This window comes from Psammomys obesus, unplaced genomic scaffold (assembly GCF_907164565.1).
Source record: "Psammomys obesus unplaced genomic scaffold, mPsaObe1.curated_primary_1811, whole genome shotgun sequence".
NCBI classification, from domain to species: Eukaryota; Metazoa; Chordata; class Mammalia; order Rodentia; family Muridae; genus Psammomys; species Psammomys obesus.
Genome location: NW_026587216.1, coordinates 43,832,025 through 43,845,740, shown reverse-complemented (window position 1 = coordinate 43,845,740; position 13,716 = coordinate 43,832,025). Strand labels below are relative to the sequence as shown.

Genomic DNA, 13,716 nt, shown 5'->3' with positions numbered 1-13,716 from the left:
TGCCCTGTTCAGATGGATTATTTGTGTATAGGATTTAACAGAAACTTAAAAATTCGAAATCACAAAAAAAGCAATTGATTGGTGACTTCAGTGAAGTTTTTGCTGTCCTTCCTTCCTTCCTTCCTTCCTTCCTTCCTTCCTTCCTTCTTCCTTCCTTTCTCTCTCTCTCTCTCCCTCTCCTCCTCTCATTCACAGCCTAGGAAAGAAAGTAACGCTCAATGAATTAATACATAGTTCCTGACTTCCTCTGCGCACATATGTGGCGTAGAGTACATTCAGCAAAGGGAGAGGCTTCCATTCACCAAGGATTGCCAACCTTCACTTTCTATTGTGTGAATTTGCATTTATCTTCTCAGGCTATTTTTATAGCAAATAATAATGCTACATTATGCAGCATCCTCTTCGAATGAGATTTCTCCTCTCTCTTTCCCCTCTTTGTTTTGCTGGGGAGTGAACCAAGGATCTCATGCATGCTAGGCAAAAACTCTGCCACTGAACTTCATCTCAGCCATAATAAAGATTCTTTTTCTACAAACCTTTGGCCTGATCCTGAGTTAGAAATTTATCGAAGTGTTAGAAATTTAATGTGATATAAATATTGGAAAGATATAGAATAAATCCCATACATTCATATAAAATGTACATTTCTCTATATATTTAGGATTCATGGAATTTGAAAAGAAGTGTTGTCAAGTATTAAAAGTATTGCAAGTATTCCAAAGCAAAGGATGTCATATTTTTGAAGCTGAGGAAGTAGCTTTTCCCCTTAATGTAATTAATGGGAGAAAGAGTTCCTTTAGAGGATCCAAGGATCTAAATTCTTTACGGTTGTAATAGCTTCCAGCATCTGATTTCTAGTTTCTGGACAAATGGATGTTAGAAAGCGCTGCAAATAACTACCCTCATGCTTTTCTTTTTTTTGGCTTCACAGTTTTAGTTAGAATATTGGCTTTTTGGGTTAATTCCAATGGTTCAGATCATAATACAGGCTTACTCTTCTGGAGGCTGTGGGAAACAATAATACAATAAAATCTTTGACAGTCTGTTCTGTTATGAAACGTAACACTCATTTTTAAAAGGAGAACACTCTACTAAAAGTTATGTCAACAAAAGACAGTATTACACACACACACACACACACACACACACACACACACATGCCACTTCAAACAATAGTTTTAATGGTACTGAATTTCTCAATAAATTTTACTTACAATGACATAAGTGTGCTGATTAAAACCTTACAGAAACAATCAGTGAAAAGTGAATGAGCAGAGACAGGAAGGAAAATAAACTCCAGCCACAAATATTTGCTCGTTATGGTGCTTATTTCCTTAGGCCAACAGATGAAATTTCAGTTTGTTTAGAAGAACTGGCTAGTCCTTTCTCAGGTGGCACAGTGGTTATCTGACTGTTTTCTGTGTGAATGAAAACTTCATGTCCCAGAGAATAGAATGACAAGAATCCATGTTGGACCCTATCATGTTTCTAAATGTTATGGAATTGGCAATTTTCAGTCATGTTGAAATGCACACCTCACAAAGAAGAGTGTCTGTGGTCTCTTAGCATATTCTGTACAGCAGATCCCTCTGACAGTCATGACTTAGCTTTGGCTTATAGAGAGACACCGGCTGGCCCGATGTTTCCTGGTTTCATTAGCATAGCCCAGCCCACTTCCAACACACGCCCAGAACCACCTCATTAACCATTGGGAATGCAGCCAAAAACATAAGACGACAGTGAATATAAAGGGAATTACTGGCAAGGGAACTGTAACCATCTCACTACTGAGCCCATTACTTTTCCAAGATCAGAAAAGTATTACACTAACAGGAACCATTCCTTATTCAGATAAGAATTCAAGGTTTGAGTCTGTAATTTTTATCTAGAATAATTAGCTGAACCATAGTAAGGTATACAGCTGAGTTGCATCCATTTGTGTTTCTGCCTCTCTCTCTCTCTCTCCCTTCTCTCTCTCTTACTCTCTCTTTCTCCTCTCTCCCTCTCCCACTTATTTATTTTCTGGATAGCTTTGACATTGTAAACCACAGACGAATTGGAGCCTGACATTGAAAGGAGGTGTTCTCCAACGATGTTTTTTTTTCTCTCCCTTGTCTGAAGAAGTTGACTACTACAGGAGGGAATCTGAAAAATGACAGGAGCAAAGAGGAAGAAGAAAAGCGCGCTGTGGGGCAAGATGCATACCCCCCACTGTGAAGACATTAAACAGTGGTGTAAAAGGCGCCTACCTATTTTGGAATGGGCACCACAGTACAATCTGAGGGAAAACCTGCTCCCAGACACTGTGTCTGGGGTAATGTTGGCAGTTCAACAGGTGACACAAGGTAAGTGCATTTGGGTTTACAGTTTTATGCAGAATAGATGTTACTTTGCTTCTTGGGTGGGAATTATGATCTGGGGGCAACAGTTTAGCTAGTGAACAGACTTCTAATGAAATGGATATTAATGCTAGGAAAATAAGCAGAGTAGATGCTTCTGTGTAAGATTTTCCTAATTGCTTTTAAAATTACTTTCCCCCCCCCTCCCACCCCCGGCTAGGAATTAAGCAATTAAGCACCAACCCTTGAATGGAATTACGTATTTTGCAATGTTAAAGTTCATAATGGTTCAGGGTAGAAGTTCAGTAATTGTGGGGAAACGAGCTCTTATAATTTAAGTGTGCTGACATAACTTCCTCCCTTCATCGAATCAAGCTATAAAATATTTCCTGTTTTGAATACAATTGCTTTTGAGCCTACTTAGCAGCACAGAGTTACCTGCTGTAGCCCTGGGACTTGCTATAAAGCAGGGAACAAAGCCTTTTGTACATAAAGGAGGCTTATTGCCAAGATGACTATTTGCAAAGAGAATCCTATGTCCTCGGAGCTTGTGCGGGCTGCGTGTGGCTGTTTACTTCTGCAGTGTATTTCCTATAGCACTTACATTTCAATGAAAAATGGAACACGGCAAATCGGACTTCTAATGTTCCCAGAGGAGGTTAAAAAACGACATTCTGGGTAATTAGGTCTACACTCGTGTGTGTGTGTGTGTGTGTGTGTGTGTGTGTGCGCGCGCACGCACGCTTTCCCTAAAGATATGTTCACTGGGTTTTGGCTAACTCAGGTAATAATTTTCTACCTGTAGCCAGGAAAAGAACCGATTTCTCAACTCTCCAGCTTTAAAACTTTGGAATGGTTTTCTTGGCAAAGATTTTCTGTGATTATATTTCCATGCAGTCTCACTACTTCCCTGGCTTTAATTATTATTTATTCTGTTCAATTATAAGTATGCTTTTAATGAAATTATTCTGTAGCTGGAACAAACTGGTTTGTGTATTTGTGTTTTCAGTCTGATTAGGAACATCTGCACAGGGGGTTTTAAGATCCACAATACTATCATCATACTTTATGGGATCCAATTTTACTGCTTAACTCTGTGTTGAATTTTTAACGACTATCTTGCCAATAGCAAAGCATAGTAATCTTAAAAAAATGCGAAGTTAATAGCAGGTCAGGGTATTTCCAGCCTTTCTTTTATTTGATTTTAAATTCCAGATGAAACACCACTATGTCATTTGAAAATTTAGGTGGTGGATTTAAAACCGTCTTCTCTTCATGACTGGACAGTTTCACTCTATCCCATGAATTTATTTTGCTGTTATTTCATGTAAAATAAAAGAGGAGCAATTATGGCTTTAGCAATACTTGTCTTTTTATTTTTGAAAAACACCCAATGGCCAAGAACATTTGGGGAGGTGATACAGTTCCCTTGGGCTCATCATTAGGCTATGGCTTATGTGTAAGCCTCTGGTAGTTAGCTTGGTTTAGATTTTGAGGGACTTTGTTTAATGAGTCATGTGTTACATTGGTAAGCTGATGAAAAGCACAAAGCTTACTTGGCCCTGGAGCTAGGAGAAGTATGGCTCAGGCCCACTAGGTCTTCTGTAAATGGACAGTTACACTGATAGGAAGAATGCCAGTGTTTTTCCTGTTGTAAGAAACAATAAATCCTTCTCAAAGACTTTAAAAAAATGCATGTCTCATTCTTTTTCAATCTCTTCTACTCTGAAGCATTGAAAGGTAAAAATATTATGAACCCACTATTTGTCCGAAGGGGCCCACTATTTAAAAGAATCCAGAGTTAATGTTGCCCTTTCCATAGGAGGAAGCAAATGGAGGCTCAAAACAGGAAGGTTCTCAGGCCCTCATACCTGAGAAGTGGTAGAGTCCAAAGCCAACTTGCTCAACATTTTCACTTTATATTCTATACCGCCAAAATCATCAGACTTTTTGTAATAACAATGTTATTTGTAACAGGAGACATTTTGGAAATGTCTGTATTTCTCTTCAAATGAAGTCTGCATTTACGCTTCATCCCTGAGGTTTCAGAGTCAAAGTAGAAGTGGCAGGAAAAGCAATTGCAGCAAGGAGGACCTGTAGACATAGATGTCCTATTGTTGAACATTGCTGCTTGTTGTCAGCCCTGGTTCTTCAGGAAAGTTAGAAGAAAGAAGGAATACAGTTTGTTCTTGTACCAAAATGTAAACAATAGAAACAGATCCTTTTTAACTTCACTGATTTGCAAAGCCATACTTATGTCACTTAACATAACTGAATTATAAGGAAGATCTGAATTCAACGTCTTTAAACCTGTAACTTCTGGAAATAGATATGATTTTCTCCCCCAGAAGCCCCTGTTCCTTCTTCTATCTCTAGAACTGGATTTAAAGTCAAGATAATGAAAAGCACGCTGAGAGATACCATAGTCATGTTAGATTATTTCATTCAAGATTTTCTAACTGTGAGATAGGTGTGTTCAGTTATACCTCCACCTGCCTCCTCTGTTGTAATTTCTGTGGGCTGTTCTTATAGACACCTTTCTTCTGTTTTTTTTTAATCCCTCCAATTTTTCTGTCCTTCTTTCTTAATGAACCTCTGTGAATTTTGCCTTCTCGGCTTCCTATCACACATCTAAGAGATGCTCATCTAACATTCCTATCGTAGAGCCTCCAACACTAGCCCCACCCTTGAAGGGACGGTAGACAATCTCATATGCATCAAGGGCTTTACCATCTTCACTATGCTAAGGGAGCTTCCTTGGCAATCTGTGAGCCGTACATAAACCCACGCCAACCTAGACTGTTTTAAAGCATAGCAGATGCCAGTGTGCTCACCCTATCACTATGGAAGACAGAAGCACAACAAATGGGATATTTGGTCCTCGAACACACACACACACACACACACACACACACACACACACACACACACACTAGATAATGCCACCACCCTAACTGGAATTACAGTAAGGATAATAGTAGGAAGTATCAGGCACAAATGTACAAGATTGTCACATGATCATTTGGCATATATACTAAAAAGAGATTCAGAGAGCTTAAGGAACTTGCCTGAAGCAACAGAGAAAATTAGTGTGAGAGAACATTTGACCTCAAGTAACCTGGCTCCAGAGACTACTGCTTGCTTTGGTTCCCAGCTTTCTCTCTCCTCCTGCTCTCATTTCTGCTACCTCCCCCTCTGAGGGTAAGCCAGCCACCAGGTTCTTTCATTTTGTTTCTGTCCTCTAGTTACTGTTATGAAGTTTGTGACTTCTATGGAAAGACCATAGACTCAATCCAATTATAAGTAAAAAGATTTAGTGATTAGCTGCTAGCAGAATGAACAATCTCTGAGCCAAATGTGTGCTTACCATGAAAGAGGGTATAAGGAAGGACTTTTAAAGGGGAAAACCACATGAAGACCTTCAATATCTATGCATGCAAGTAAAAATTGTTCTGTTCTGCCAAGTTAAGTGGTTAGGGCAACTCAAAACAATATTTGGGTATCTGCATAAGCAAAAAAAAAATAAAAGCAGTTAGTTATATCATAGCAAGTAGATGGTCATGGCTGTACATTTTTGGGTGGAGGTCATTGAGTCAGGGTTACTGGGAACTTATCTTTCAAGGACTGAAGTCAGAGACAGATGGCTGGTGGGTACCAAGATGGATGCCTACCATAAAGTGGAGCTTCTGTAGCCATAACATTATCTTTTTAACCAACTAGCCTTTCTTCATGTTCTTGCTACTTCCTAATGGGCTGAATTACTTAAATCATTGTCCGCAGTTCTTCCCTGTCTACTCTGCCTCCTCTACATCTTATGTCACTCTGCTGCCACTACATTGATGATGATGATGATGATGATGATGATGATGATGATGATGATGATGATGATGATGGTGATGATGGCCCAACCATATTGCTCTTTTGTGAATAATTCTTAGTGCCCTTTTGTTTCTGCTAGAATAAAAAATCTAATTACTCAGCATATCTTATTAAGTGTTTAATAGTCTGGGCCTCACAGTATGAAGCAACACCGAAAGAGATCTCTCCTCTGAGAATTCCTCTCAATCTCCTGGGAGGAGGAATGTTTTCCTCCTCCTCCTCCCTTTGTCCTTTTTACATATCTTTGTGATAGGCTCTATTTAATACATGGTATTGTAAACTCCTGATATACTTCTTTCCACGGTCTGTAAACTCTGAAAGCAGAGACAGTGTTTTCTTTGTGTTCTTACCAGCCTGTGTATTGCCTAGCATGGGGAAGTAGACTTTAAGTAAATATTGAAAGATTTGAGGCATCTCCTAAACTGCTGGTTTACCCTATTGTAGCATGCTGGCACTGTAGGAAAAGATGCTAAATTCAGTTTAAAATCTTATGCCTTAAAAATAAATCTAAGAAGTATACTGATTCTTCTGCCTTCTCTTTCTTGTTTCCTTCTAGAGAAATCTGTTACAGACTGCTTTCATTGTCCCAAACAATGTTGGTTATTTCATGCAGTGTATTTTAGTCATATCCATCCCCTCCTCTATACTTTTCCCAGATATTCTCCCCAGTCTCATGTGCTCTCTCTCCTTCCCTTCGTCCCTTTCTTTTTCCCATCCTCTCTCCCTCCCTTCCTCCTTTCTCTCTCAGTCTTCAACCCATCAAGTCCAGTTTGTATTGGATGACTACTCCTGGGTGTGAGGCCTGTCCTGGAATGTAAAAAAAAATATTTTTTTTGGTCCTACCAACACTAACAAGATGGATACTTCATATGAAAATTCAAATGTCTACTCTTGAAAAGAGGGAGGGCGTGACAACCCAAGGCCTACATTCCCACGTGAGGGAGCTGCTCCTCATTGCACTCTGATGGTGTAGTTCTTCGGTCAGCCATTCACTCAGGCATCCTTCCCTGCATTCCCATACCTGCTGACCCTACGGGTAGACAGGGTTGTTGTCTCTGCCAAGAACCTTTCTCCCACCTCTATGGTAAAATACTTTGAACATGCCTTTAAATAAAACATCGATTGGGAGATTATGTAGCCTTGGGTTCTTAAACTACATCTGTGGAACCTGCAGGCCTGGGAATTGGTCCAATATATTCCTATGTTGATCAAGTAAGTCTTCTTTACCCAATATGTTTTTGTTGCTTATCTTTAAAAAGGCAAGGAGGGATGCTACAGGCTTTGCTAGATTTCTTAAGGGTGAATTGCCTCTCACCAATATAAAAATAAACACCTATGTGTTCATTTTAAAGAACAACAACAACAAGAAAAACTTAATGTCATTATTTCATAACAATAAAATATTTTCTAGAAACTATTTGTAGGTAGAAATTAGTTTTAAAATTTGGGAGCTTTGATGATTACTTGTCAGGAAAGAAGTACTCATTATAGTCAGTATTCATTCATTGATGCCCAGATAGACCGTTATTGGCTCTATTTTGTTATTATATTAACAGATATATAGATGACATGTTATTACTGAGTGCCTCTTGTAGATGAACAAAGCTTTGTAGTGAATGCCATACAAAGTGAATAAAGTGTAATTAATAAAGAAAAAAACTATAATCATGAAAGAGGACCTTCCTTAGTAGGCATTGAAAATGTGATAAGATTTGCAATAATTGTACTAAGTTGAGAACCAGGCAGAATGGTTTTGATAGTCTTTATAGTTCTGGCTTCCACTTTTGCTGGCAAGGGTCCACCCCTTATACTTGTAGTACGTGAACCTCCCCTTTGTTTAGGGGAAGAATACTTCTTCCATTTTCAGTACATGGAAGGTAAGTGATATATTATTTCTGGATTAGGTGATAAAGTCCATATTTATCAGAGGCCTGAGAGTCCCTAGAGTAATACTCTCTCCTTTTGGGGACAGTTGGAAATACATTGAGACTAGTGATACTTAAAAAATGCTGATCTCTGAGTATTATCTCAAATAATTATATCCTGTTCTTCTAGAGATAGCACCAGGCCTAGGGACATTGCCTGTGCGCTCTCTCTCTCTCTCTCTCTCTGTCTCTCTCTCTCTCCTTCTATCTCTCCTCTCACTCTCCTCTGTCTGTCCCTGTCTCTTTCTCTGTCTTTCCTTCCCTCTCTTTCCTTCTTACCACCTTTCTCTTTCCTGTTATTGACCCACGTACTGATCTGCAGTGTTCTGGGGCTCTGAGCCCTCTTACATTTGGCTTATATTAACATCAGATTACATTTGGCTTATATTAACTATGTCTCAAGACTTGGTGATTGGCACATTTCCACACTTATGGCCAATGTCTAATTCAAGAAAGAGAGCTGCCCTCTACACCCAGGGCAGGCATTTACAACACAGCAGACTAGTCATTTATCATTTTTAAATGGTAAAGACAATAAAAACAACTATGTGGTTCAGCAAGTTACTGGTTTAGCCCAGGAACTGCCATGTGTGTGGACTTCTTGAAGGGATGGCTCCCCTCATGCTGGGGCTGATGACAGTCAGGATAATGCACATAGATGGCTTCCAAAGACTCTCACCCTTGAAGATGAAACCAACACAACAAAGGTCAGAACAGAGAGAAACAGTCTTGGAGACTTGTTGTTCTTTTATTTGCGTGCAGGCACTGTTTTGTTTGCTGGTCTGGTTTCTTCTGATTGTTAAACACACATTTTAGTGCTGTCACAAGCTAAGTGTATTAGACAAATTGTTTTTAATCTTATTAAACAATGCAGGACAAATATTATTGCACTTTATGTTTTCATAAGGTATGGACTTTGAAGCTCCAAACTTTGGGCTCTTTGTTGCCTTAAAATCTAGTATTGCAAAGACAGAGTCCAACATGAACTTGGCAGGATTCACTCTGTGCTAACATCTTTCCTTTATGCATGGTGTGTGGGTGTGTTATTGGGGATATGTGGGATCTGACACTTTGCCTCAGTTGATTCTTCAGGCTGCCTTTCCCCATGATAACACGTGCCTGTGTTTTGCTGGATGAAGTCCAGTGAGTTCGGCTGAAACCAGAGGAGAGTTCTGTTGGCGGAGGGACTACGTGTTCTCTGTACCATTGCTCTTTCCCCCACGGATCTTCGTTGGAATATCATGGGATAAGAGGAGGGGATATAGGATTTAATCCTGGCTGAGCAGTTGTGAATGAAAGTTTACCACTTAGCAGTCAGAATACAGAAGAAAGGATTTCAGTGAGACTTAGTAGGCAATAAAGGGACAAAACCATGTCTCAGAATGCGTAACTTAAGACTAACGAACTGAAAGTCATCTTTATTTTGTTTGGTGCCTTTTCTCCGAGCTCTGCCCTCTTCTATCAGAGTAGGTGCATCTCTTCCCTTGACCACTCCCACGTCATTGCACAGCTGTAGACCTGAACTGCCTCCCCGTTCTGGGTGCGGGAGAACAATGACCACCTCTCCTAACTTTTCTGACATCAGAGCTATCATCCCACCAGACACGACCCAGTTTGAACCCACCCCCAGCCTCAGTAGCCGCGTCCCACACTCCTCCCCCATAGCGGGAATGACTCATGTAGCCGTAAGGACTCTGATTTTCTCATTCTCTTATTTCTTCCACCTAAGTGCTGAAACACAGTCTGACATCAACACACTCAGTTGTTTATGGACATGGAACTTAGAGCTGTCGATGCTGGGGTGTGCACCCTACTAATTGATCTGTAGACCTGAACCGTCTTATCTTAACACCCACCTTTTTCTAAAGAAAAGGCACAGTGGTGTATTTTTCCCTGCCTCTATACTTGATCATGTTTTCTTTACTCTCTGTACATTCTGTTTTCATGAGCTGATCCACTCTTTTGGCTTCAGTTGTATCTTTTCTGTTAGTGCATTTGCAGCTCAATATTTTTTAATATAAGTTTTTATTTATTACAGTTTATTCATGTTGTATCCCAGCTGTAGCCCTGCCCTTGTCCCCTCCAAATCCCGCGCTCCCCCCTTTCATAAGATTCCCTGCACTTTGCCCAAAGTTTGAATATGAGTCTCAGCATCTGCTTTTATACCTTGTTGGTAGTCTTTCAGAGGCCCTCTGTGGTAGGCTCCTGTCCTGTTGCCTGTTTTTTTTCCTCTTCCCATGTCTGTCCTGTTTGCCTTTCTGAGTAAGGATTGATGACCTTACCCAGGGTCCTCCTTCTTGCTTAGCTTCTTTAGGTTTACAGATTTTAGTATGTTTATCATATGGCAATTTTATATTGAGATCTCAAGGGTATAGGAAGTTATAGCATAGAAACGTGATGTGACTTACTTATATAACCTTTTCACTAATGAGGAAAATTGACCTTTGATTAAACACTTGTCTGTGAAGAAAAGAATGTGTGTTTGTTGGAATTTGTTTTCACACAATCATAACTATTGACTATGTGTAAATTTACTCTGGGAGACCAACTTACAATGATAACTACAAGCCTGTTGATAGTGTGAACCAGACAGCTGGCTATGCTGTGGCTTGTTAATAATAAAGCTAACACCACCACACACTAGTTGCCAGATGGAAGTAACTTTCACCATTATCCACACGACTTGGGTTTAAATTTTGTATGTTCAATTCTTGGAAGTAGCCACCATGACCTAATTTTTTTCAATAGTGCTAAAATATTCCTTACCAAGGTTCCTTATTCATTTTTATTAAAAATATTTGACAGAATATACAACCTTTTGCTATGTTCTTGGAAAGAGACAGAAAAGAATAAGACAATAATCTATCCCACAAGGGGCTTATTATTTTTTCTTTCCTCAGAAATGTGTACAAGAGTGTATGAGAATATGATCTTGTTATTACAATCTTGAAGATATCATTCTGCTGTTGGTTTGTAAGGGTGGGAACCTTTTCTTAATGAAGGTTGGTGGAGGATTGTTTTCAGCCAATTTTTGCCTTGAATAGGTTATATAACCTAGGGACCCACCAAAGAATTCTGTTTGTATTCAGGAACATTCTGACCAGTACATTCTTGTCTATATAATATAGTATCAAATGAACAGTTGGTGGTAAAAATTGGACCAATAGAGGGAACAAAGTATCTATTAAAAAGCTACCAAGGCTTGATTCAGTGTAAGACACAGGGCATTAAAACATAGGTCCCTATTCATTACTCTTCCTCTAGAGGGACTCTCTAAACACTGTGTGTACAAGAGGATTTAGAGGATGATGACCACTTAGCTAAGTTAGCAGGCAGAGCAGAGTGGTGGCTAAGCTGGAGAGGACAGACCTGGTCAGGCTGAGCTCTGAAGGTGCTGTGGGGCATGCAAGGCCAACACACAGAGCTTACTCTACAGTGAGCTGTAGCCCTCTCACCATGCTCAGCACAAGATAAAGTGGAGGAGAGAGAACAGACTCCCTTTAGGATGTGGATCACCTTCTCCTACCAGGAAAGGTATCATCTTCAGTCTGTTCAACTTGGCTTTCTCTGACTTGCAGCACTCCTCCTGAGAGGGGAAGGTAGCAGACACAAGGGATCTGAGAACTTCTGTCCTACCCCTGGGGCTGAGGTTGCTGCACTGTGCTGAGAAGACAAAATTGTAAATGAACGTTCCCAGAGAGAAGCCACCCCTTCAACTGAACCCCGATTAACTGATCAGAACTTCAGTGACTGTAGTCTGGAATGTTGCAGGTGCAAAGCCATATTACCTTGGGCCATCTTTAGACATCTTAAGAGCCATTTACTGTCTCCATCTGTTCTTGGCCTAACTTCTTGGTGACCGTTAGGTAAATCGTTTGAAATTAGAAACAGTGAGCTAGCTTGCCTTTGTAATGTAGGAAGTTAGCAAGAGCACTGACTTCTACCAGCCAGCAGCTAAGAGTCTCATCTTGATAGCATCTGCGGTTCTCTACTTTGCTATGAGCCACCTCTCTGATGTCCCCACCACAGTGTTTGGAAAATGTTGTGATTTATAGCTTTCTTTGTTCGGTGACAATAAAAAGGTCACAGAACTGTTAATACTTGAGGAGTATCCTAAATCTGTGCCCCGAGTCCACACTCCAGCATCCTTGGCTCCAGAATAAACTAACTCTTACCCTCTTTGAGGTGACAGTTGTTGTTTCCATTGACAGAACTTTGACCTATGACAACTGTCAGGCTCAGGAATGCACTTAAGACAAACTCCATCTCCTGGGAGTAGGAGTGTAAAGTTTACCAGCTGAGTGCCAGCTTCCAGCACCAAACAAAAAAGGTAAACCCTTTTCAGTGTAGGAGTAACTCAAGATCTGAACCTAGTCTAAGATTTGGTGAAAAAGGGGTCTGAGTTACAGGTTAGACAGCTAGCGGCATTCACAGAAATGATTCCATTCTGGCTAGTGTGTGTCAAGGCCTCAAGTGCTCGTGGGCAAGGCTTTCATATGATACCGTCTTCCCTTAGATTGCACCGTGTGGGCAACAAGCACCAGCCCAGAGGGTGGCAGCATGCCATGGCCTAAGTGGGTAGTGGCTGCTTTGTCTTGCTCAGAGCACTTTTTCTCTTGTTTGGTATTTCCTCATTTTTCAAAAGGGCTTTAGTGTTTGGTATAGAAGACTTACCTACCTGAATCACATGAGCTAACTAATCCTCTCTGGGAGCAGCTAAATTACCTTTCGGAAATTAAGCCCTTCTGAGTAAGAGGGCTGTGTGTAACCTGTCTTTGAAGAGAACACTGACGTGCGCCCTGCAAGGAAGGATCGTGTTACCCGCAGGGTCTCATGTGTGCTCTAGAACTCTTTCTAGGAAGGGTTTACTCCACCCTACAACACTGCCATTTTCAGTACAGTTGCTGTTCAGTTATGAGTGTGACGGTAGAGCGTCCATTCTAGAAACTAAAAAGTAGAAGTGTCGTTTTTGGGGAGACAAGCCCGCTGGCCAAGTGCTTGCTGTGTGTGAGAACTTGAATTCAGATCTCCAGTACACACGTAAAAAGACAGAGCACACGCCTGTAATTGCAGCAATGACAAGGCAGACACAAGAAGAACCCTACAGCTTGCTGACCAGACTGGGCTGCACAACCAGTGCTCTCTAAGTGGAGGGAGAGACCTTGGGGAAAACACACGACATCAACCTCTGATCTCCCCAGGCACGTGCTCCCATGTACATGTATGTGCACACACATGGGCACAGGTTCATGAACCTGCCCCTAATACACACAAGGTAGAACCTTCAAGGTGCAAGTTCTATTATTTCTGTTAGACATTTCAAACAATGATTTGTTGAGGTGTAGTTATTTAAAAAAGCAGTCTTACCACTAACTTGCCTTCATGTTTTATTACTGTTAAAATTGAATGCATTTGCCATTTCAACTTTAAGACGAAGTAAGTAATTTTTATTATGCTGTGATGCATTATGTGTTGATGAATCCTCGATTCTACAGCTGAAGAGCCAGCAGATTCTAAGAGTGGTAGTAGCAGATGTTCATCAAAATTCTTATAAATCATCCCTCCAGTGCCAG

General features: G+C 40.5%; 1 protein-coding gene across 2 annotated transcripts in view; it reads left to right on the top strand.

The window, feature by feature from the left end:
• The first annotated feature begins 2,152 nt into the window (after window positions 1-2,152).
• Slc26a7 (solute carrier family 26 member 7) overlaps window positions 2,153-13,716 on the top strand; it is a 116,521-nt gene continuing 104,957 nt past the window's right edge. For both annotated transcript variants that reach the window (XM_055603507.1, XM_055603506.1), the window contains exon 1: window positions 2,153-2,345. In XM_055603507.1, coding sequence (XP_055459482.1) covers window positions 2,153-2,345 — 193 coding nt within the window. The remainder of the gene's footprint in view (window positions 2,346-13,716) is intronic.